The sequence below is a fragment of the Dendrobates tinctorius genome, unplaced genomic scaffold (assembly GCF_039654945.1).
Source record: "Dendrobates tinctorius isolate UK_male_01 unplaced genomic scaffold, ASM3965494v1 ptg000073l, whole genome shotgun sequence".
In the NCBI taxonomy this organism is placed as follows: domain Eukaryota; kingdom Metazoa; phylum Chordata; class Amphibia; order Anura; family Dendrobatidae; genus Dendrobates; species Dendrobates tinctorius.
The window spans coordinates 29,028,143-29,049,453 of NW_027361741.1; the positions used below are offsets into that span (position 1 = coordinate 29,028,143).

The window sequence follows — 21,311 nt, forward strand, 5'->3', positions numbered from 1 at the left end:
TCAAGAATAAAAACGCTAGACTGGACTTTGCTAAAAAACATCTAAAAAAGCCAGCACAGTTCTGGAAGAACATTCTTTGGACAGATGAAACCAAGATCAACCTCTACCAGAATGATGGAAAGAGACAAGTATGGAGAAGGCGTGGTACAGCTCATGATCCAAAGCATGCCACATCATCTGTAAAACACGGCGGAGGCAGTGTGATGGCTTGGGCATGCATGGCTGCCAGTGGCACTGGGTCACTAGTGTTTATTGATATGACACAGGACAGAAGCAGCCGAATGAATTCTGAGGTATTCAGAGCCATACTATGTGCTCACATCCAGCCAAATGCAGCCAAACTTTTCATACTACAGATAGACAATGACCCAAAACATAAAGCCAAAGCAACCCAGGAGTTTATTAAAGCAAAGAAGTGGAATATTCTTGAATGGCCAAGTCAGTCACCTGATCTCAACCCAATTGAGCATGCATTTCACTTGTTAAAGACTAAACTTCAGACAGAAAGGCCCACAAACAAACAGCAACTGAAAACCACTGCAGTGAAGGCCTGGCAGAGCATCAAAAAGGAGGAAACACAGCGTCTGGTGATGTCCATGAGTTCAAGACTTCAGGCAGTCATTGCCAACAAAGGGTTTTCAACCAAGTACTAGAAATGAACATTTTATTCACAATTATTTAATCTGTCCAATTACTTTTGGTCCCTTTAAAAACAGGGTGGCACATGTTAAGGAGCTGAAACTCCTAAACCCTTCATCAAATTTTAATGTGGATACCCTCAAGTGAAAGCTGAAAGTCTGAACTTCAACTGCATCTGAATTGTTTTGTTTAAAATTCATTGTGGTAATGTCTAGAACCAAAATTAGAAAAATGTTGTCTGTCCAAATATATATGGACCTAACTGTACATTTGTATCTCATGAACCACCAATTTACCCTATGTCCTTAACAATGGTAAGGAGATACTGGGAGTAATCATCAGTCTTTGACTGCAGTGCAGTCTGATGAGACAAACCTGATGAGGTGCACGTTTCTCAGATAAAAGTTTCTTTCTTTTCATCTCCATCTTGACCTGATGCCATGATGGCTTTTCACATCCACAGCTCTTCTATCCAGATTCTTTGTCCTCCAGTTTTCTGCAGCACTTTGATGCACAGTGCCCTTAAAAATAAGTGTCATTATAATGCCCTCTGAATAAAAATATGTCCATGCTATGCCCTAATAAGCTTCAATAGTATGTGACTTCAACACTGTCCGCCACTATCAAACATAACCACTAGTCTCTTCATACTGTGCACCCATTTCATGGTGCCCCCTCTCCGTATCCATCCTTTATTTCTTTTTCACACTATGCCCTCATACTGCCCACATTTCCCTCGCCAAACTGTACCTTCTCATACTATCCCCCTACACCATATGATGTCACCACAGCCCCCTAGACAGCATGATACCCACACCAGCCCCAATGTACACTATATCCACCACAGCCCCCCAATATACAGTATGATGTCCACCGCAGCTCCCTATACAGTAGGTCAACAGTCCCCTATACAATAGTCACCACAGCACCCTTTGCATTGTCTCCAGAAACCACACCACAGCCCCCAATATACAGTATGATGTCCACCACAGATGGTCACAATATGGTCATCACAGCCTTCCATACAGTATTATCTCTACACAGCCTCCAGTATAATGTACCCCACAATCCCCTATATTTAATGATGCCCTCCTCAGCCCCCAGTATAATGTCCTCCACAGCCACCTATACAATATGATGTCCTGACAGCCCAGGTAGAATGTCCCCCAAAAGTCTCCCATATAATATGAGGTCCCCCACAGCCCCTCCTGTTATGACCCACAGTCAACTCCTCTTGTAATGTCCCCACAGCCAGCCCTATGTACAGTATATCCCCACAGCCAGTCACTCTTATGTCCCCACTGCCAGCCTTACGTACAGTGGGTGACTTAAGTATTTGATTCCTTGCTGATTTTGTAAGTTTACCCACTGACAAAGACATGAACAGTCTATAATTTTAACATTGCGAGATAGAATATCAAAAATAAAATTCAGAAAATCACATTGAATAAATTATATAAATTTATTTGCATTTTGCAGGGAGAACTAAGTATTTGATCCCCTACCAACCATTAAGAGTTCTGGCTCCTACAGACCAGTTAGACACTCCTAATCAACTCGCTACCGTGCGGCCCTCTAAAGAAATGCCACCCAACACCGTTACTGACCCACTGCCAAACCGGTCATGCTGAAGGACGTTGCAAGCAGATCGCTTTCCACGGCGTCTCCAGACTCTGTCACGTCTGTCACATGTGCTCTGTGTGAACCTGCTCTCATCTGTGAAGAGCACAGGGTGCCAGTGGCGAATTTGCCAATCCTGGTGTTCTGTGGTAAATGCCAAGCGTCCTACACGATGTTGGGCTGTGAGCACAACCCCCATCTGAGGACATCGAGCAATCAGACCATCCTCATTGAGTCGGTTTCTGTTTGTGCAGACACATGCACATTTGGGGCCTGCTGGAAGTCATTTTGCTGGGCTCTAGCAGTGATCATCCTGTTCCTCCTTGCACAAAGGCTGAGGTAGCTGTCTTGCTGCTGGGTTGTTGCCCTCCTAAGGCCCCTCCATGTCTCCTGGTGTACTGGCCTGTCTCCTGGTAACTCTTCCAGCCTCTGGACACTACGCTGACAGACACAGCAAACCTTCTTGCCACAGCTCGCATTGATGTGCCATCCTGGATGAGCTGCACTACCTGAGCCACGAGTGTGGGTTGTAGAGTCCGTCTCATGCTACCACAAGTGTGAAAGCACAACCAACATTCAAAAGTGACCAAAACATCAGCCAGAAAGCATTGGTACTGAGATGTGGTCTGTGGTCCCCACCTGCAGAACCACTCCTTTATTGAGGGTGTCTTGATAATTGCCAATAATTTCCATCTGTTGTCTATTCCATTTGCACAACAGCATGTTAAATTGACTGTCAATCAGCGTTGCTTCCTAAGTGGACAGTTTGATTTACTTGGAGTTATATTCTGTTAAGTGTTCCCTTTATTTTTTGAGCAGTGTATATTTACTTTGACACAGTCTTCTACAGGAGAGACTTCTAGACATGCTCGGCTATGGGCAAAAGTCATTGCGAAGGGAAGGAGGTGAGCTGTGATCATTACCCATTGAGGATCCAGTGTTATTTACCATATATACAGGTACTATCATCCCATTGTGCTAGTCTTGCCGGTTATAATGATAATGAGATGACTGGAAGCACAAACCTAATATTAGGTTCAAAGGCCAGATTACCGTATATACTCATGTATAAGCCGAGATTTTCAGCTCATTTTTTTGGGCTGAAAGTCCCCCCCCCTCTCGGCTTATACACGGGTCATATACCTGGGGTCGGCGGGGGAGGGTGAGCGGGGGTGTCAGAGATCATACTTACCTGTCCTGCCGCGGTGTCTGCAGCCTCGCTTCTCCACCGTCTCCCTTCCTGCCTTCAGCGGTCACGTGATACCGCTCATTACACTGATGAATATGCGCATATTCATTAGTGTAATGAGCGGTACCACGTGACTGCTGAAGACAGAAAGGGAGACAGTGGAGAAGCGAGGCTGCAGAGACCGCGGCAGGATGGGCGAGTATAGCGATATTCACCTGTCCCCCGGTCCATCGCTGCTCACCGCTGTCTCTGCTGCATCCTGTGTCAGTGACGTTTAGGCAGCAGGGGGCGCGGTGACGTGGTTAGTGCGTGCCGCCCCTCTGCTGGCTGAACAGTCACTGACACAGCATGCAGCAGAGACAGCGGCGATGGACCCAGGAGAGGCGAGTATGGCCTTTTTTTTTGCAGCATATGGGGGCATAGTCTATGGAGCAGCATGTGGGGGCATTCTATGGGACAGCATATGGGGGCATAAACTATGGAGAAGCATATGGGGGCATAAACTATGGAGAAGCATATGGGGGCATAAACTATGGAGAAGCATATGGGGCATAAACTATGGAGAAGCATATGGGGGCATATTCTATGGAGCAGCATATGGGGGCATATTCTATGGAGCAGCATATGGGGGCATATTCTATGGAGCAGCATATGGGGGCATATTCTATGGAGCAGCATATGGGGGCATATTCTATGGAGCAGCATATGGGGGCATATTCTATGGAGCAGCATATGGGGGCATATTCTATGGAGCAGCATATGGGGGCATAAACTATGGAGCAGCATATGGGGGCATAAACTATGGAGCAGCATATTGGGGCATAGTCTATGGATTCCACCCTCAGCTTATACATGAGTCAATAAGTTTTCCCAGTTTTTTGTGGCAAAATTAGGGGGGGGGGTCGGCTTATACACGAGTATATACAGTATGTAGTTTTTTTTTAGATGCTTACAAAAAAGTACATTTCAACAGTAACAGTAAATTCAACCTAAAAACCTGATTTAAGCAGAATATTTTCTGATTACATATTCCCTTTTAGACAGAATCTAAGGCATCACACGATTTTTTCACACAGATATAGGGTAATACATTTTACGAAAACAGAGCACTTGAGACAAACTTTTTATTTAATTTTTTTAATTAAAGATAAAAGCATTACATTTATATATAAAATAAACTCTTTGCCATTACATCATTGCAGTAGAATCTTCTCTATGGAACAGAACAGAATTACACAATACTACTTTAGAATAATTTAGACATCATACACAAAATTCCAAATCTTTCATGGAAGATCTACAGCGTTTTTAACAAAGCAGTAACAATTGGTTTTATAAGCCCTATTACCTACTGGACTGAGGTCTACATCTCCATTAGGCACAGCATACCATCATATAAGAAATCACGTAACGCCCGTCCTGTTTGAAGATGATCTCTTCTATTGTGGAGTTCAGTGCCACAAATATCTGTCTCCCATATCAGGTCTTGGAGGTTTGTGTTTGCTTACTGTATACAGCATAACTTCCACATCACTCCTATATTATCTTTGCATGCCTGAACTTATCTGCACAGACCTTTCCTATGGAAAGCAAATTGTTTTGCACGCATTGCAAAAATTAAAGAAAATTATTTTGGTTTAAAACACCAAAAGGATAAAAACTTTGGAGTCATCTTTTTCATATATCAAAATCCAGACATCTGCCTCAGAGCTCATCCCACCTGTCTTCCAAACATGACAATAGTTACCTTGGTCTTATTTCTCAATGCTTATTATGAAGCTGGATAGAAAACCTTTTTCTGCAGAGACTGCTTAGAGTCATAGGGCCTAAGTAATCAAAGCTTCTTAACCCCTTAGTGACCACCAAAACATCTTTTTACTGACATGCGATATAAGAGACTAGCATTCCCGACGGTGACAATCCTGTATCTGTAGGCTGTACACTATAGCTGACAACTTGCTGCATCAGCCAAGATCAGTGTTGGTACCAACTATAGCTATTTAACCCTGTAAATGCTGCGGTCAACAATAACTACAACATCTAGATGGTTAACAGAGTGTGGGGCTCCCTCTTTAACTCCATCTGCACCCTGAGATCTTGATTGTGGGGTGCTGATATTTGCCATGGCAATTCATGGCTAAATAATGGCCTAAAAGTCCGCCGGCTATAGCGGCATGTACAGAAGTTAGCAACATTTAGTTGGTAAAAACAAATTTCTTAATTCCTGCTATGCCACTTTGCATTAATCCTCAAAAGCACCTGAAGGGTTAATAAATTACCTGGAAGCAACTTTGATTACGTTGAGGTGTGTCATTTTTAAAAAGGTATCACTTTTGGGGTTTTCCAATATATAGGACCCACAAAGTCAGTTGAACCAAAATTGTGTATTTTGGTGTTCACAACCAGTTTCTCCCAGCTCTGACAAAAAAAAGGCAGAGCCATTGTGGAACAGAGGTGTAACGCCACAGCTCGTCCAATGCATGACGATCTGTGGAGTTATCCAAGTCAGAAATTCACTTCAGAAACCTCACTAGTCAGGTACTGATGTGGTGCACGCCCCTCGAAAGATGCTCCAGATTAATGAAGGGGCATGTACACATGACTCCAGCACTCCACCTCATCAAGACTGGTGTGAACAAGGATGGTTTTCATGAATCTGGCAAAAAATTTTTTTAAAGAGGTTGTCCACTAGTAGGACAACCCCTTCTTGAACTAAAGGTTTGGCCCCGATAAAATAAAAAAAAAAAAAGCTTAAACTCACCTCCCGTTCTAGCGCCGTTCCAGCGGTGTCTGCACTCGTGACACGTGGTGCCTTGTGCCCAATTAGTTGTGGCATCACTGTCTATACCTTCTTACGGTTTGAACATGAAGAGGAAGTCAGATCAGCTGCAGCCCGCACTTCCTCTTCATGTCCAATCTGTATGAAAGCGAAGACAGGGACGCCAGTGCAGATTGGGAGACGGGGACCACGAGTTCTGACACCGCTGGACCGGCGCCAGCATGGAATGTGTATAGGTTTTTTTTATTTTATCGGGGCCAAACATTTACTTCAAGAAGGGGTTGTCCTAGTAGTAGACAACCCCTTTAAAATGGCATATTTTATTTATTACTGGATAGTAAAGATTACTATAAAGTAACTGACTAAGATCTGTAATTACCAGATTAAGATAAAAAAAAAAAAAAAAAAAAAAAAACAACAGGCATGACAGGTTCAGAAAGCTACCAAAGCTGCAGAACAGCAGCATTAGGCTGGAGACCCAAGCTTGTAATTTTTTAATACGGTTTTTACTGTACGCTTTCCATTTCCTTTTCAATCCACTCCTGAGTTTAACTCAAAAACCTGCATTAAAAATGGAGATGGACTTTTAGGTAGTAGCCACCGGCCCGGGGCTCTACTGCAGGACTCCTAGCATAATGTTGGAATAATTGGAGTTATAGGACTGGTGGGAAACTGAGCCTCACAGAATTAGAACTAGAAAAGTGGACCTACGGACTGTTATACACCGACTGGTTGGCGTATCCACTATGTTTCTAGTGTGATATGTGAGATCTAGAATACTTAGATATACAGTGCTATGTATGTGGGTGTTATAATGAATATGTTCTACTTTTATCATTAAGTGCAAGTAGCGTGTTAATTTGCAGATTTGCATGTATTCCAAAGTGGTTGGGAGTGTTACATTACAGCAGGAGATTTGTGGGTGAACTTAAGGGCCAGCGGACAATTTGATTTTGTATTGCTTGTAAAATCAAGTAGCTTTTCAATTTACCACTTGTTAAAATTTCTCTCCAATCTCCAAAAAAAGGAAGCGTTTTTAGTGTACAGCTGTACAGGTTACTGGCCACTGCGCAGTCTCAGAGTGGTAGGTCACCTTGTCGCTTACGTGCTCTATGCTTAAGAGCTTACTTGTGCCACGCTGAAGTTGGCACAGTGTTAACGTAGCGACCATATCTGAACTTTTAATCATCAGGGGTGCACTGCCTCCAGTAACCAAAAAGCAGTCAGGCAGAGAAGCAGTGTGCTCCTTATGGTTAATCATACGAGAACCCCTTTAATGAAGTGACCTTGAATTCTAGTCTTCCAAGAGTAGTGATGTACTGTATTACACTTTGTGATAATATACTGTGCAGCTATAGAGAACAGCAAGATAATTTGTAGTGCTAGAGGAACCAGTGTTTCTAATATATTTCCACATAGCTAACATAGCACAAACATTCTCAGGATTGCTGTATACATCAGTCCATGTACCCTATAGGGCTCACATTTCCACATGTTTAGTTATAGAGGTGACAAGTTGTAGATGCTATATCTTGACCCATATTAGGGCTGTTGCCAAGAATGAGACCCCTTCTTACGCCCTGCAGAATGAAGGAGTGCATGAACGAATAGGTCATATCAAACGATATAGACAAAGGTGCTAATAATACGAAAAACACCACTACTTGAAACAGACAAGACATAAAAATCAGTAGAAACACACAATTTCTAAAGGTGCTTTATGCTTACATATGATCTAATAGAGATAATAAAATACTCTTACATACTGTATATAGGATTCAAAATGACCACTGCTGTAAGAGAAATTTATGTACAAGTTTACGGTTGTCACCAATTTTGACACACTCAAGTTGGAATAGAGACTTGTACCTTGAAATCCAATAGAAAGTTCATTTAAGAACATTACACGTAATAAATAGCATTGCAGCAAGACATTTTATAACATCCATTATAAACCTATGTGATTATTATTTGTAACAGGTTCGTAACAATGGCAAAGGCCTGTGTCCTAGCTAGAAAGCACTATTACCTTTCCAATGGACTATGCGTAGCATACAAATAAATATCACAATATACTGACTCCCATCACCTGCAGGCTTACTCCCCAACATTTTTTATCTCGATTTCAGATTTACTTTTTGACCTAAAAACAGAATAAACTTGCCATGTTGGCTAGCACTTTTATCATCATGAATACCAAAGTACCGTATATACTCGAATATAAGTCGAGATTTTCAGCCCAAAAAATTGGGCTGAAAGTCCCCCTCTCGACTTATATTCGAGTCATATACAAAGGGGTCGGAGGGGGCGGATGTGTCAGGTCATACTTACCCGTCCTGACGCTGTCTTGAGCCCCCAGCTTCTCCCCGTGCTCTCTCTTCCTGCCTTCAGCGGTCACGTGGTGCCGCTCATTAAAACTCATCAATATGCGCATATTGATGAGTTTTAATGAGCAGCACCACGTGACCACTGAAGGCAGGAAGAGAGAGCGCGGAGAAGCTGGGGGCTCAAGACAGCGTCAGGACGGGTAAGTATAGCGATACTCACCTGTCCTGCGTCCATGGCTGCTTGCTGCTGTCTGTCATCGGTCAGTGACTTCAGACAGCAGAGGGCGCGGTGACGTGGTTAATGCGCGCCGCGCCCCCTGCAGTCTGAACGTCACTGACTGATGATGTGCAGATAGCGGTGAGCAGCCATGGACGCAGGACAGGTGAGAATCTGACACCCAGCGACGGAGAGGTGAGTATGTAATTTTTTTTTATTTTTACATGCAGCAGCAGCAGCGGCAGCACATGGGGGCATAATCTAAGGAGCTTCTTATGGGGGCAGCATATGGGGGAACAATATATGGAGCTTCTTATGGGGGGGCAGCATATGGGGGAATAATCTGGAGCTTCTTGTGGGGGCAGCATATGAGGGAACAATCTATGGAGCTTCTTATGGGAGCAGCATATGGGGGAATAATCTATGGAGTTTCTTCTGTGGACACCATATGGGGGAATAATCTATGGAGCATTTCCCACCCTAGACTTATACTCGAGTCAATAAGTTCTCCCAGTTTTTTGTGGCAAAATTAGGGGGGTCGACTTATACTCGGATCGACTTATACTCGAGTATATACGGTACTTGTATACTGGGAAACTTTGATGTTAAAGTATTTTCCACCCCCAAAGCTTTTATGGAAAAATAACTAGATTGGTTAGACCATTACCAATGGATTTTGGGACCAACAGAGAGATGGCAGCATAGCACTTTAAAACCAAATGGAAGTACAGAAAAAATGTGGTTCTTTATCTCTAATTTATGTTTATGGGTCAAAAGTGGCAATATAGCCTCCAGGGCACACATTAGCATCAGATTTTTTTTTTTTTTTTTTACATTTATATCTAGTTGCTTTGCTAGAAAAAAGTCTAAGGGGTTTTAATAATAAAAGGGATTCAATCAATAGTTTACAAATTCTAAAATGTATATATATGACTTTTTGAATTTTGGCTAAAACATCAGTGGACATTTTTTAATTATGTATGGACAATTGTTTTTAAACCAAAAGTGCCCTCCATCAACCTTTAATCAACTTGATATCTTCTTCAATTTGAAGCATTAAAAGGAACTTTCTGATATTATTACAATGTGTAACTAAAATACTTAAAAGGGAACCTGTCAAACTCACCCCACCAACCATTACAAAAACTTTGTAGTCCTTTAAAAGATAAGCCAGTTCCCATGATAATACAGAAAGGGCTGCTTCGGTGGAGGAGAAATGGTGTTTTTTTTAAGTTCAGAAGTGCATTGAGGCGTGATGATGCACTTATAGCTCCTTATTCTGAATTATTTTTGGACTAGCAGCACCCTTCACTGACTGATTGACAGGTCAGAGGCCAGTGTACCACAGCAATCAGTCAAGGAAGGTGCTTCCAAGTACTGGAACACAGCAGAGGCTAAGGAGCTGTAAGTGCATCGTCACAGCCCCAATGCACTTCCAGTCAACCTCAAAACACAATTTCTGCCAGAAGAAACACTGTGTGGGACAAAGGGACAAACTAGCTTATCTCTTAAAGGGCTATACAGTCACATGGTTGTGGGTGAGAGAAAGGTTCTAAAATGTTCAGAAACTTAAAGTGAACCTGACAGCAGATTTATGTTGCTCCAACTATGAGTAGCGTGAATTGCATGCAGGCTACATATTGCATCCATATGTGTGTATGGAGTGACTCGGGACCGGGGAAAAGCTGTTGAAGACTTGCCTTTTGTACTAGTCATCTGAGACAGTCTCCAGCTTGCTTTTGATATTATGGTTTTTCTAAAATGCCACAGCATTTCAGCATTGAACATGCATATTGCAGCAATTATCTGATTTATGCTGCCTGTGGTTAAGGCAGCATGAATCTCATGTCAGCATTGCTTTAGTAGCATTAATTGCCTTCAAGACTTAGAACCATGCCCCTTCATAATATCGTTTTCCTGAAAATATTCAATTTCTACTATATTTATATCTCCTTTAGAATTTACTTTCAAGGGAATTTCCAGGCAGGTTGCAGATATGCCAGAAATCGGTGTCTAGCAAGACCCTTGTAAGAATAATGCTCCAGCTGCAATCGGATTACAGCATATTGAAATTAAATGGCATAAATCTTGTATAAATGCTGTTTTTTTGCAGAGTATGTGATGCACATATTATTTGACCCATTAGGTCTCAGACGATAAGATGAAATTTATGGAAGGAAATACGGTACTTCAAAATATCCCTTCTACAATGTTCTATATATAGGACATTTGGTTGTGTACACCACCATGTTGTACAATAGCCCACTAATCAATTTTTTGCTGATGTCTGCATTCTCTTTAACTACATACTATAAATTTCCATTGCTTTCTTCCATTAAATCTTCGAGAATGGTAGGCATGAAATCTCACAAGTGTCAGCTGATGAGACTAAGCTATTTCGCTATAAATCAATCAACTACCTGAAAATCAAAAAGTGCTATCAGTTCCTTCACCCCACACCACTTACATATTTTGTGCACTATGGTACTGCATGTAATGTAATGTAATATAATAATATATATATATATAATTTTTTTTTTTTAAATATGCTCTTAATGCAGTTTTATAGGATTTGGTTAAACTTGACTTATCTCTTGACATTTACATAGAAACATACATATAAAATTCTGGCAATCATGTATTGAGCAGATGGGGGCAGATCAGACTAGACAATCGCATTTACAATTGAAAATGTACAAGTCAAGGCTTCCAAAACCCTAAAGTTCAAAACTGCATTACATTAACGACAAACAGCAAGCGGTCAAGTGCTATTCAGTAGGTAACTGGTTTGTCTTGCTAATGGTTGTAGATAATTAACGTCACATACAGGTCAGGTTTGTGAGTTGCACCTCAGGTCGAGAGGTCCATCTAGAACCTGGGTGTGTAGAAAAGGTTGCCAGTCAGCAGACGTCTTTTGAACTCCCTCAAGAGAAGCTCCCTCTCTCTTGTAGCTCCTTTCATGATGCCTCGGTTCTCTTGTGCTCTTCTAGACAGGTAAGGTAGAACTTCATTGACAGGTCCATAGGGAACATATTTATATACCGGATAGTCTGCTTGTCCTGTCATAGAAAGGAGCACAATAAATAACAAATACATACATCAAAGTCAGAAGGAAACACTTACATTAGAATGCTTCAGGAAGAAAATACTTCCAGCAATATCAGTTGGTATAATAAACTGCACTTTAGCTGCACAGCTTTAATGCAATTTTTTTTAGAAGTTGGAAAAGACAATAAAGAAAATGTATATTAGAAGAAAAGAGGTTGAGGGTATGCACACACGTCATCTTTTATCTGCCAAAATACCTGCTTAGTTTTTCAAGCATTTTTTTTTGGAGGTGGATTTACCATGGCCTTTTTCCACCTTTCTTTAATTGTATGCATTCAATAAATAAGCTCTTGAATACACCTAAATGAGTGTCAAGTATTTCTACATCACAGTTGACGGATTTGGTTATCCTACTTGTGCACCACCAGAATTCCAGAAGTGCTGTGTTTTCCTAATTACGCTATGCTTAAGACAGCTGAATAGGTTAAAAAGAAGATCAAAGGGATATAACACATTAATGGGAAGTGTGGATATGTCTATTCTTTTGTTTCCTTAGCGAAAAAGTATTAAGTTACGTACCGGTAACGGTATTTTTCGGAAGCCCATGACAGCACCACGAGAGAGGGGATCCGCCCTATAGGAACAGGAAACCTACAGATACAAAAGGGCGGCACCTCTCCCACGCATCAGTTGGATTACAGAGCTTGAGAGGCTACCATGGTTAGTACACAACATATGATATATACAACCTATCTACCCTATTTAACCGAATTATATCATACCCTCTCCCACATATGGTGATTCTATGAACAATCTTCTAAAGGAGTGCACCCCTATACGTGAACAAGGGAGGGAACTAAGGGTGCTGTCATGGGCTTCCGAAAAATACCGTTACCGGTACGTAACTTAATACTTTATTCGGACTCCCATGACAGCACCACGAGAGAATTACAGAGATGTAAACTACCTTAGGGAGGGACTACAGCCTGCAGCACCCTTAGCCCGAAGGTGAGGTCTGAGGAGGCACCCATGTCTAACCGATAGTGGTTAAAAAAGGTGGAAGGAGATGACCAGGTGGCCGCCTTACATATTTGATCAATTGATACTCCAGATCTCTCTGCCCAGGATGACGCCATGGCCCGAGTGGAATGTGCCCTCAGATTCTGTGGAGCCGGACCGCCACCTGCTGTGTAGGCAAGAGAGATAGCCTCCCTAATCCACCTTGCTAATGTGCGTTTTGATACTCTGTATCCTTTCCTGGAACCTTGGAAGGATAGGAATAATGCGTTCTCCTTCTTCCAAGGCTCCGTGGCTGCTAGATATGTCAGTAAGCATCTTCTAATATCTAACGTCTGGAGTTTCTGCTCTTTAGGGTTGGTTGGGTTAGGGAGGAAGGAAGGCAGAACTATCTCCTGTGTCCTGTGGAATTGTGTTGCTACCTTGGGAAGGTATGCTGGATCTGGCCTTAGGATCACTCTATCCTGTAAGAACTCTGTGTAAGGAGGCAATCTGGAGAGTGCCTGTATGTCGCTCACCCTACGTGCGGATGTTATTGCTACCAGGAATGCTGTTTTAAGGGATATAATCTTTAGTGAGGCGGAATCTAAAGGTTCAAACGGACTTTCTGTCATGGCTGTAAGGACTAAGTTTAAGTCCCACGGTACGCATCTATCTTTGTGTATAGGTCTCGATCTGGCCGCTGCTCTGATGAACCTTGCTACCCAATAATCTTTTGCAATATCAGCTGCAAACAGGGCCCCTAAGGCTGAAACTTGTACTTTTAGCGTGCTTGTGGAGAGACCCAATTCGAAACCTTTCTGGAGAAATTCCAGAATATGTTTCGTGGGAATTCCATCTCTGATGTCAAAGTGAAAGGTGGACAGGAAGCGTTTCCAGGTCCTAGCATAGATATTAGTGGTGGTTAATTTTCTGCTTCTTAGGAGGGTGTCAATTAAGTTCTTGGAGAACCCTCTATTTTTTAATAGTGACCTTTCAAATACCACGCCGTCAAATGAAGTCCCGCTACTTGTGGGTGGCTGACTGGCCCCTGGTGGAGGAGATCCGGAAGGTTCGGCAGTACCCAGGGATCGCCTACCGACATGGTCCTCAACCATGCGAACCAGGTCCTCCTGGGCCAAAAGGGGGCAATCAGTATGACTCTTGCCTGATCCTCTCTGATCTTCCTGACTACCAGAGGAAGAAGATTCAATGGTGGAAAGGCGTATGCCAGAGAAAAATCCCATCTTATCAGTAGGGCATCCACCGCCAGGGGATTTTCCCTGGGGTTCAGAGAGCAGAACAATCTTTCTTTTCTGTTTTTTCTGGTGGCAAAGAGGTCTACCTCTGGCTGGCCCCATCTGCGGACAATCTGGCGGTAAATATTTTTGTTCAAAGCCCATTCTCCTTGTCTTAGAGCCTTGCGGCTTAAAAAGTCTGCTCTTACATTGTCCTTTCCGCTGATGTGGAGCGCGGTCAAAGATAGACAATTTCTCTCTGCTATCTGGAGGAGCTGTTCTGTTATCTGCATCAGAGCGCTGGAGCGGGTTCCACCTTGGTGGTTGACATATGCTACCGCTACCTGGTTGTCCGAGTGTATCCTCACATGATGGCCCTGCAGGTAGATAATGAGTTTCTTGACTGCCCGCTCTATCGCCAATAGTTCTCTCTGGTTGGATGAGATTTCAGAATTAGAATCCCACTGGCCCTGTACCACTATGTCCCCCATATGGGCTCCCCACCCGAAGGAACTTGCGTCTGTGGTTATAATACGGGTTATCTGTGTTATCCAGGGCACCCCTGATGCTAGGTTCTCGCTCTCAAGCCACCATCTCAGTGATGCAACAGTAGAGAGGCTTAGACACATCCGACCCTGTAAGGAGCCTCCAAGGGCCCTGCTATTAATCAAGACGTCGTTTTGAAGGGTTCTGGTATGGAACTGTGCCCACCTTACTGCTGGGATGCATGAAGTTAGAGAACCTAACAGGGACATGGCCTGTCTGAGGGTCATAGATGGATTATCCATTGCCCGAAGAACCTGCTCCTGTATCTTTTGTATTTTATCTAGTGGTAGCAGGCACCGCTGAGTGTCTGAATTTAGTATCAACCCTAAAAATTTCTGTATTTTTAAGGGCTGGAGTCGGGATTTCTCGTAGTTTAAAATCCATCCCAGGTTTTCTAACCTGGATTTAGCTTTTTCTATCTGGGATTTACAATGACCCACTGATTTTCCTACAATCAAGAAATCGTCTAAATATGGAATGATTAAGACGTCCACCTCCCGTAAGTGAGCCATAACCTCGGCCACTAACTTTGTAAAAACCCTGGGTGCTGCTGAGAGACCAAAGGGAAGGGCTCTATACTGAAAATGACGTACTGTGCCCTCTACTGAAACTGCCACCCTCAGGAACTGCTGGAAGTCTGTATGGATAGGTACATGATAGTACGCGTCTTTCAAATCTATGACTGCCATAAAACAACCTTTAAACAATATTTTTATTGTTGTATTAATGGACTCCATTTTGAATTTATGATTAATCAAAAACTCGTTAAGGGAACGAAGGTTTATAATCGTTCTGAATGTGTTATCAGGTTTCTGGATTAGAAACAGGGGAGAGTAAAACCCTCTTCCTCTTTCAGCCTCTGGGACCTCTACCAGAACATTTTTCTGACATAGGCTCAAGACTTCCGCTTCTAAAGCCGCTTGTTCGAGATGAGAAGATCTTAAGGGGGTCAGTTTAAAGGTGTCCCGCGGGATCTGGGAGAATTCCAACCTAAGCCCGGTGGATATTACCTTGCGCGCCCAGTCACTATTCGTAATCTGTGACCATGCCAGGAAGAAGGATGACAGTCTACCCCCTATGGGAACCGCTAGTCATTGATTTGGTTTCTTTTGATCTCTCGACGAGCGTGTAAACATATAGCCCGTACCTCGTCTCCTTCTGTCTTCCCATCTGGGTCGATCTCTAACAGGCGAAGAGTTGCGCCTTCTCCCCTGGCCAAATCTCCTTCTACCAAATGGGCGACGGTAGGACGCTGATGAAAGGTTTGGGAACCTTTTCTTGTCATCCCCCGCCTTTTCAAGCAGCTCGTCTAAGACAGTTCCAAACAAGTATTCGCCCTCACATGGAATCGCACAGAGCTTTGCTCTGGACTGGATGTCTCCCTGCCAGCACTTTAGCCACAGGGCTCTGCGAGCTGCGTTAGAGAGACCTGCTGCTCTGGCGGCCATTCTCACCGCATCCGCTGAGGCATCTGCTAGGAAGGCTGCTCCCTCTTGGATGGTCGGTAGGGCCCCAAGAATTGTCTGTCTTGATGTACCCTGTTTTAGTTGTGACTCCAACTGGTCCAACCAGACCATCATGGACCTGGCCGTGCACGTTGAAGCCACTGCTGGTCTTAGGGACCCGGCCGCCATCTCCCAGGTGTTTTTCAGGAAAGTATCAGCTTTCCTGTCTAAGGGATCTTTAAGGGATCCCATGTCCTCAAAGGGGAGCGAGGATTTTTTTGATGCCTTCGCAATGGCCGCGTCTAACTTGGGGGCTCTGTCCCAAGAACTTACTGCCGGATCGTCGAAGGGGTATCTCCTTTTGAGGGCTGGTGGTAGCGACCCTCTTTTGTCCGGTCTTTTCCACTCTCTGTGGATCAGATCCTGTATCTTTTGGTTTAACGGAAAGACTCTCCGCTTTCTCTGTTCCAGCCCACCGAACATGACATCCTGCATGGATAAATGGGGCTTAGGCTCCTCTACCTCCATTGTCCCTCTGACTGCTTTGACCAGCTTGTCTACCCGGTCAAGAGGCAGACAAAATCGCCCCGAATCCTCTTCTCCTGAGGAGGACGAGGGAGATGAAGCCTGGGAGTCTCTGCTTTTTCTCCACTCTGTCGAGGAATCAGACTCCGCCGGGACCTCGCCCCTTAGACTTTGCGGCTGAGACAAGGACTTTAGGGTTTCCCTCATTTCTACCCTGACAATGTCTCTCAAACTCGCCGCTACTGCAGGCAACTCTTCTGCCACCGTCTGCTGAATACAGGGAGGGCACAATCTTTTGAGGCACGCGTCCGGTAATGGGCATGCACAGAGTGCGCATTCCCTATGCTTATTTTTATTTGTTGCTTTTTTTCCCTAGAAAAAGAAAAAACACAGAAGGGGGGTCCCGTCACTGAGTGAACTTTCACGAAGATCACTTACCAGTGCCACAATCAAGTACCGGAGAACGAGGGGGATTTCTTTCAGCCGATGCTCCTGTCTGCCTGGAGGAGCTCTTACGAGTGGACTGGTCACTTCGTCCCGCATTACTGTCACGGGACCCTTTCTTTTTCTGTTTGACCTGCCGAAGGTCATCCAGGGGCGGCAGTGATGTTTGCCGCTGCTGCCCTTGCTTCTGCCGCTGCTGCTGCTGCTCTCGATCGCTTTCCATTACCACTGCTGCTGCACACTGCTGCATGTAGTAATGTGGCCAAGGCAAGGAACCCTGCCCGGGTCCCGCCTAAATACCCCCTCCTCCGGTCAGCAGTATCCATGCCGCGCCCCTCCCCCCCCTTAACGGAGCTCCCTACCCCAGCTGGCGCCCGAACTCGCGCCATCGGTGTTTCCGATGGGCGCCGCCATCTTGGAATCGCCGCGCATGCGCAGTGGCGCGCTGACCCGGAAGCGCCTCCTCCGCCCGCCCCTGACGTCACCGCTACCCCGGAAACGCCGGAAGCCCCGCGGGACGCCCGGGAGCTCCGGAGCAGTGCCCGGTCGCAGGCCGAGGTAGGAGACCCCCTCGCTACCGGAGTCGGCTGGCCGGCCTGGGATCCAAATCTTCTGTAGGATCCCGTCCCCTCAGGAACAGGAAACCAACTGATGCGTGGGAGAGGTGCCGCCCTTTTGTATCTGTAGGTTTCCTGTTCCTATAGGGCGGATCCCCTCTCTCGTGGTGCTGTCATGGGAGTCCGAATAAAGAGAGGTTATGTGCACATACTCTTAACAACCAATTCTAACAACATCGAGTATATCACAGCTAGGCGGTTGAAATTCTTTGGATATATGTATAAAAAGGTACTGGTAATATGGGTAAGACATGGATTTATGATAAGCAGTAAAATATTCAGGTTAGAAAGGTCGTGTAAAAATGAACACTCAAAACGTTGAATTTTGTTTTAAAAAGGGGTTGTCAATGGTGTATTTTGTTTTTTAACCAGCTTTAGAAACAATGTCTGGGCCACCCTAGACTAGCAGACAGCTCACCAGACAGCATCCAACAACACGTTTGTCTAGTCAACTGACGCACACAGCTAAGTTCTGGTGATGGAGCAGACCTAGCTCCCAAAGCCAGTGTAGACCTCCAGAGTAGCCGGCGCTGGATCCATGAGGGTGAACAAAGCAAAGTAGGCTTACATTTCTTGTTTTAAAAACAATTATCCCTTCAAAAAATAAAAAGTAACTAAAAACGTACAAGCATCAGAGAACTCCTTCAAGTTTAATTAAGGAAATCTATGTTAACCCCTTAACGATCGCCGATACACCTTTTAACAGCGGCAGTTAAGAGGGTACATATTCCTCAACGCCGCTTTTTAATGGCGCTGACAAGGTTATAGTGCCCCCCAGCGTCGAACATGTTTTGGTCGGTTTTTACCGACCCCAGTGTTGCAATAACCATTATTCACGGAATAACTGACTCCCCCCCCCCCCCCCAAAAAAAAAAAAAAAGTTTGATTTCCCATTCAATTTCTCTCTCGTCTGACATGATCTAGTACATCAGAGGAGAAAAAGAGAAATGGGGTCTCCCAAGCACCCCCAGTACCTCCGGCATCCCCTTGTCCTGTGCCTGGCGTCTTCTTCCAGGAAGAAACCCGCCGAGATCTGCCGGCCAACACCCGGCAACAATGGGAAATTTTTCCTATTGGTTCATTTTTATTACTTTGATAGACCCTATCACAGTGATTAAAATTAAAAAATAGCACATCAAACCCCCCATTATCACCCCCTTAGTTAGGTAAAAATGATAAAATAAAAAATGCATTTTTCCATTAGGGTTAAGGTTAGGGCTATTGTTAATGTTGTAGCGGGGATTACGGTTAGGGTTGGGATTAGTGGTGTGTTAGGGTTAGGGTTGGAGTTAGAATGGGGGGGTTCCAATGTTTAGGTACATCAGGGGTCTCCAAACGTGACATGGCGCCCACTATTGATTCCAGGCAATTTTGCGTTCAAGAAGTCAAACGGTGCTCCCTCCATTCTGAGCCCTGCCCATGTGCCCAAACAGTGGCTTTCCCCCACATACAGAGTATCGGCGTACTCCGGAGAAATTGGTCAACAAATTTGGTGGTCCATTTCCTCCTGATACCCTTGTGAAAATAAAAGAAAAACATGGATTTTTGTGAGTACTCACCGTAAAATCCTTTTCTCCGAGACGCTCATTGGGGGACACAGAGACTGTGGGTGTGTGCTTCTGCCGTCTGGAGGCCGACACTAAGTGTACAAAAAAAAAAGAGTTAGCTCCTCCTCCGCCGCATACACCCTCGCCCCTAGGCCGGGCGTAACTCAGTTTAGTGCATAAGCAGTAGGAGAACGCGCCTTAAACTCAGGCAAGAAACTATATGTCTGAAAAAGGGGGCCACCCTAAACCTTGTACAAGGATTTGTAAAACTCAAAATAAGTAAGAGCCAACTGGCTGATAGGGTGGGTGCTGTGTCCCCCAATGAGCGTCTCGGAGAAAAGGATTTTACGGTGAGTACTCACAAAAATCCATGTTTCTCCTTCGTCTCATTGGGGGACACAGACTGTGGGACGTCCTAAAGCAGTCCTCTGGGCGGGATCTTAGCTCACCCAATCCCTGCTAATTTGCGCCCCTGATTAGAGGTGCGCAACTGCTGCCTGGAGAATCTTTCTTCCCAGGCTTGCATCCGAGGATGCCTGGGTATGTACGTTATAATGTTTGACAAACGTATGTAAACTGGACCAGGTAGCTGCTTTGCATACCTGCTCCGCTGAAGCCTGGTGTCGTAGTGCCCATGAGGCACCCACTGCCCGTGCCGAGTGAGCCTTGATCCCTGCCGGAACCGGCGTGCCACTGATTTGATAAGCTTCTTGGACCGTCAGGCGCACCCATCTGGCCAAAGTCGCTCTGGACGCAGCGAGCCCCTTCCTCCGTCCCTCTGGAACCACGAATAGAGCGTCTGTCTGGCGGAATGGCGCCGTCCTTGTCACATACCTCCTAAGAGCTCTTACCAGATCCAGGGTGTGCAAAGCCTTCTCTACCCTGTGCACCGGTGCCGGGCAAAACGAGGGTAAGACGATGTCTTCGTTGATATGAAATGCAGACACAACCTTCGGCAAGAAGGGGGGAGCTGGCCTTAAAACTACCTTATCCTTATAAAAGGTTAGAAACGGTGGTTTACAAGATAAGGCCGCCAATTCCGAAACCCGCCTAATAGACGTTATGGCTACTAGAAAAACGACCTTTCTGGACAGGTAAGGTAAGGAGACCTCTTGCAATGGTTCGAAAGGGGCCTCCTGAAGGACTCTGAGCACCAAGTTCAGGTCCCATGATTCCGTCGGCGCCTTATAGGGGGGTACTAAATGTGCGACCCCCTGCATAAACGTCCTAACCTGCCAGACGGAAGCGACTTTTCGTTGGAAAAGTACCGACAGGGCCGAGATTTGCGTTCTGAGGGAACTCGGGGCCAACCCTGCGTCCAGCCCTGCCTGTAGAAAAGCCAGTACGTTGGGGATCGAAAAAACCAGAGGAGCCACTTCACGATCCCTACACCAACGGAAGAAAACTTCCCAAGTCCGATGATACACCCTCGCCGAGGAAGGCTTTCGGGCACTCACCATCGTGGCCGCCACATCGCGTCTGAATCCTGCCTGTGTTAACAGCCAAGATTCAATGGCCACGCCGTCAAACACAGGGCCCCTAAGTTCGGATGGCAGATCGGCCCCTGGGACAGTAAGTCCGGCCGATCTGGAAGACGCCAGGGTACGCCCACCACTAGTTGGACCAGATCTGCGTACCAGGCCCGCCGGGGCCAGTCTGGGGCCAGCAGAATTGCTGGAACCTTCTCTCTCCTTATTTTCCTGATAACTCTTGGAAGCAGCGGCAGCGGGGGGAACAAGTACGGGAGACGAAACTGGCTCCACGGGAGCACCAGCGCGTCTGCTGCGATTGCCCGCGGATCGAGGGATCGAGCGACAAACCTTAGTACTTTGGCATTCTCTCTGGATGCCATAAGGTCCACGTCTGGTGTCCCCCACCGTTGGCAGATCTGCTGAAAGATCTCGGGGTGCAGGGACCATTCCCCTGCCGCGACCCCCTGTCGGCTGAGAAAATCTGCCGCCCAGTTTTCGACTCCTGGAATGTGCACCGCTGAAATTACCACGCGGTTCTTCTCCGCCCAACGTAGTACCAGTCCGACCTCGCGCATGGCTGCCTGGCTGCGCGTGCCCCCTTGATGGTTGACATATGCTACTGCTGTAGCATTGTCCGTCTGGATGCGCACCGGCCGGTGTCT

General features: G+C 45.3%; 1 protein-coding gene across 1 annotated transcript in view; it reads right to left on the reverse strand.

The window, feature by feature from the left end:
* Positions 1–8,821: 8,821 nt before the first annotated feature.
* The window catches only part of PRODH (proline dehydrogenase 1), a 211,723-nt gene continuing 199,233 nt past the window's right edge, over positions 8,822–21,311 (reverse strand). Inside the window, exon 14 of the mRNA XM_073582710.1 lies at positions 8,822–11,830. Within this exon, the coding sequence (XP_073438811.1) occupies positions 11,640–11,830 (191 nt within the window). The 3' untranslated portion in view covers positions 8,822–11,639. The remainder of the gene's footprint in view (positions 11,831–21,311) is intronic.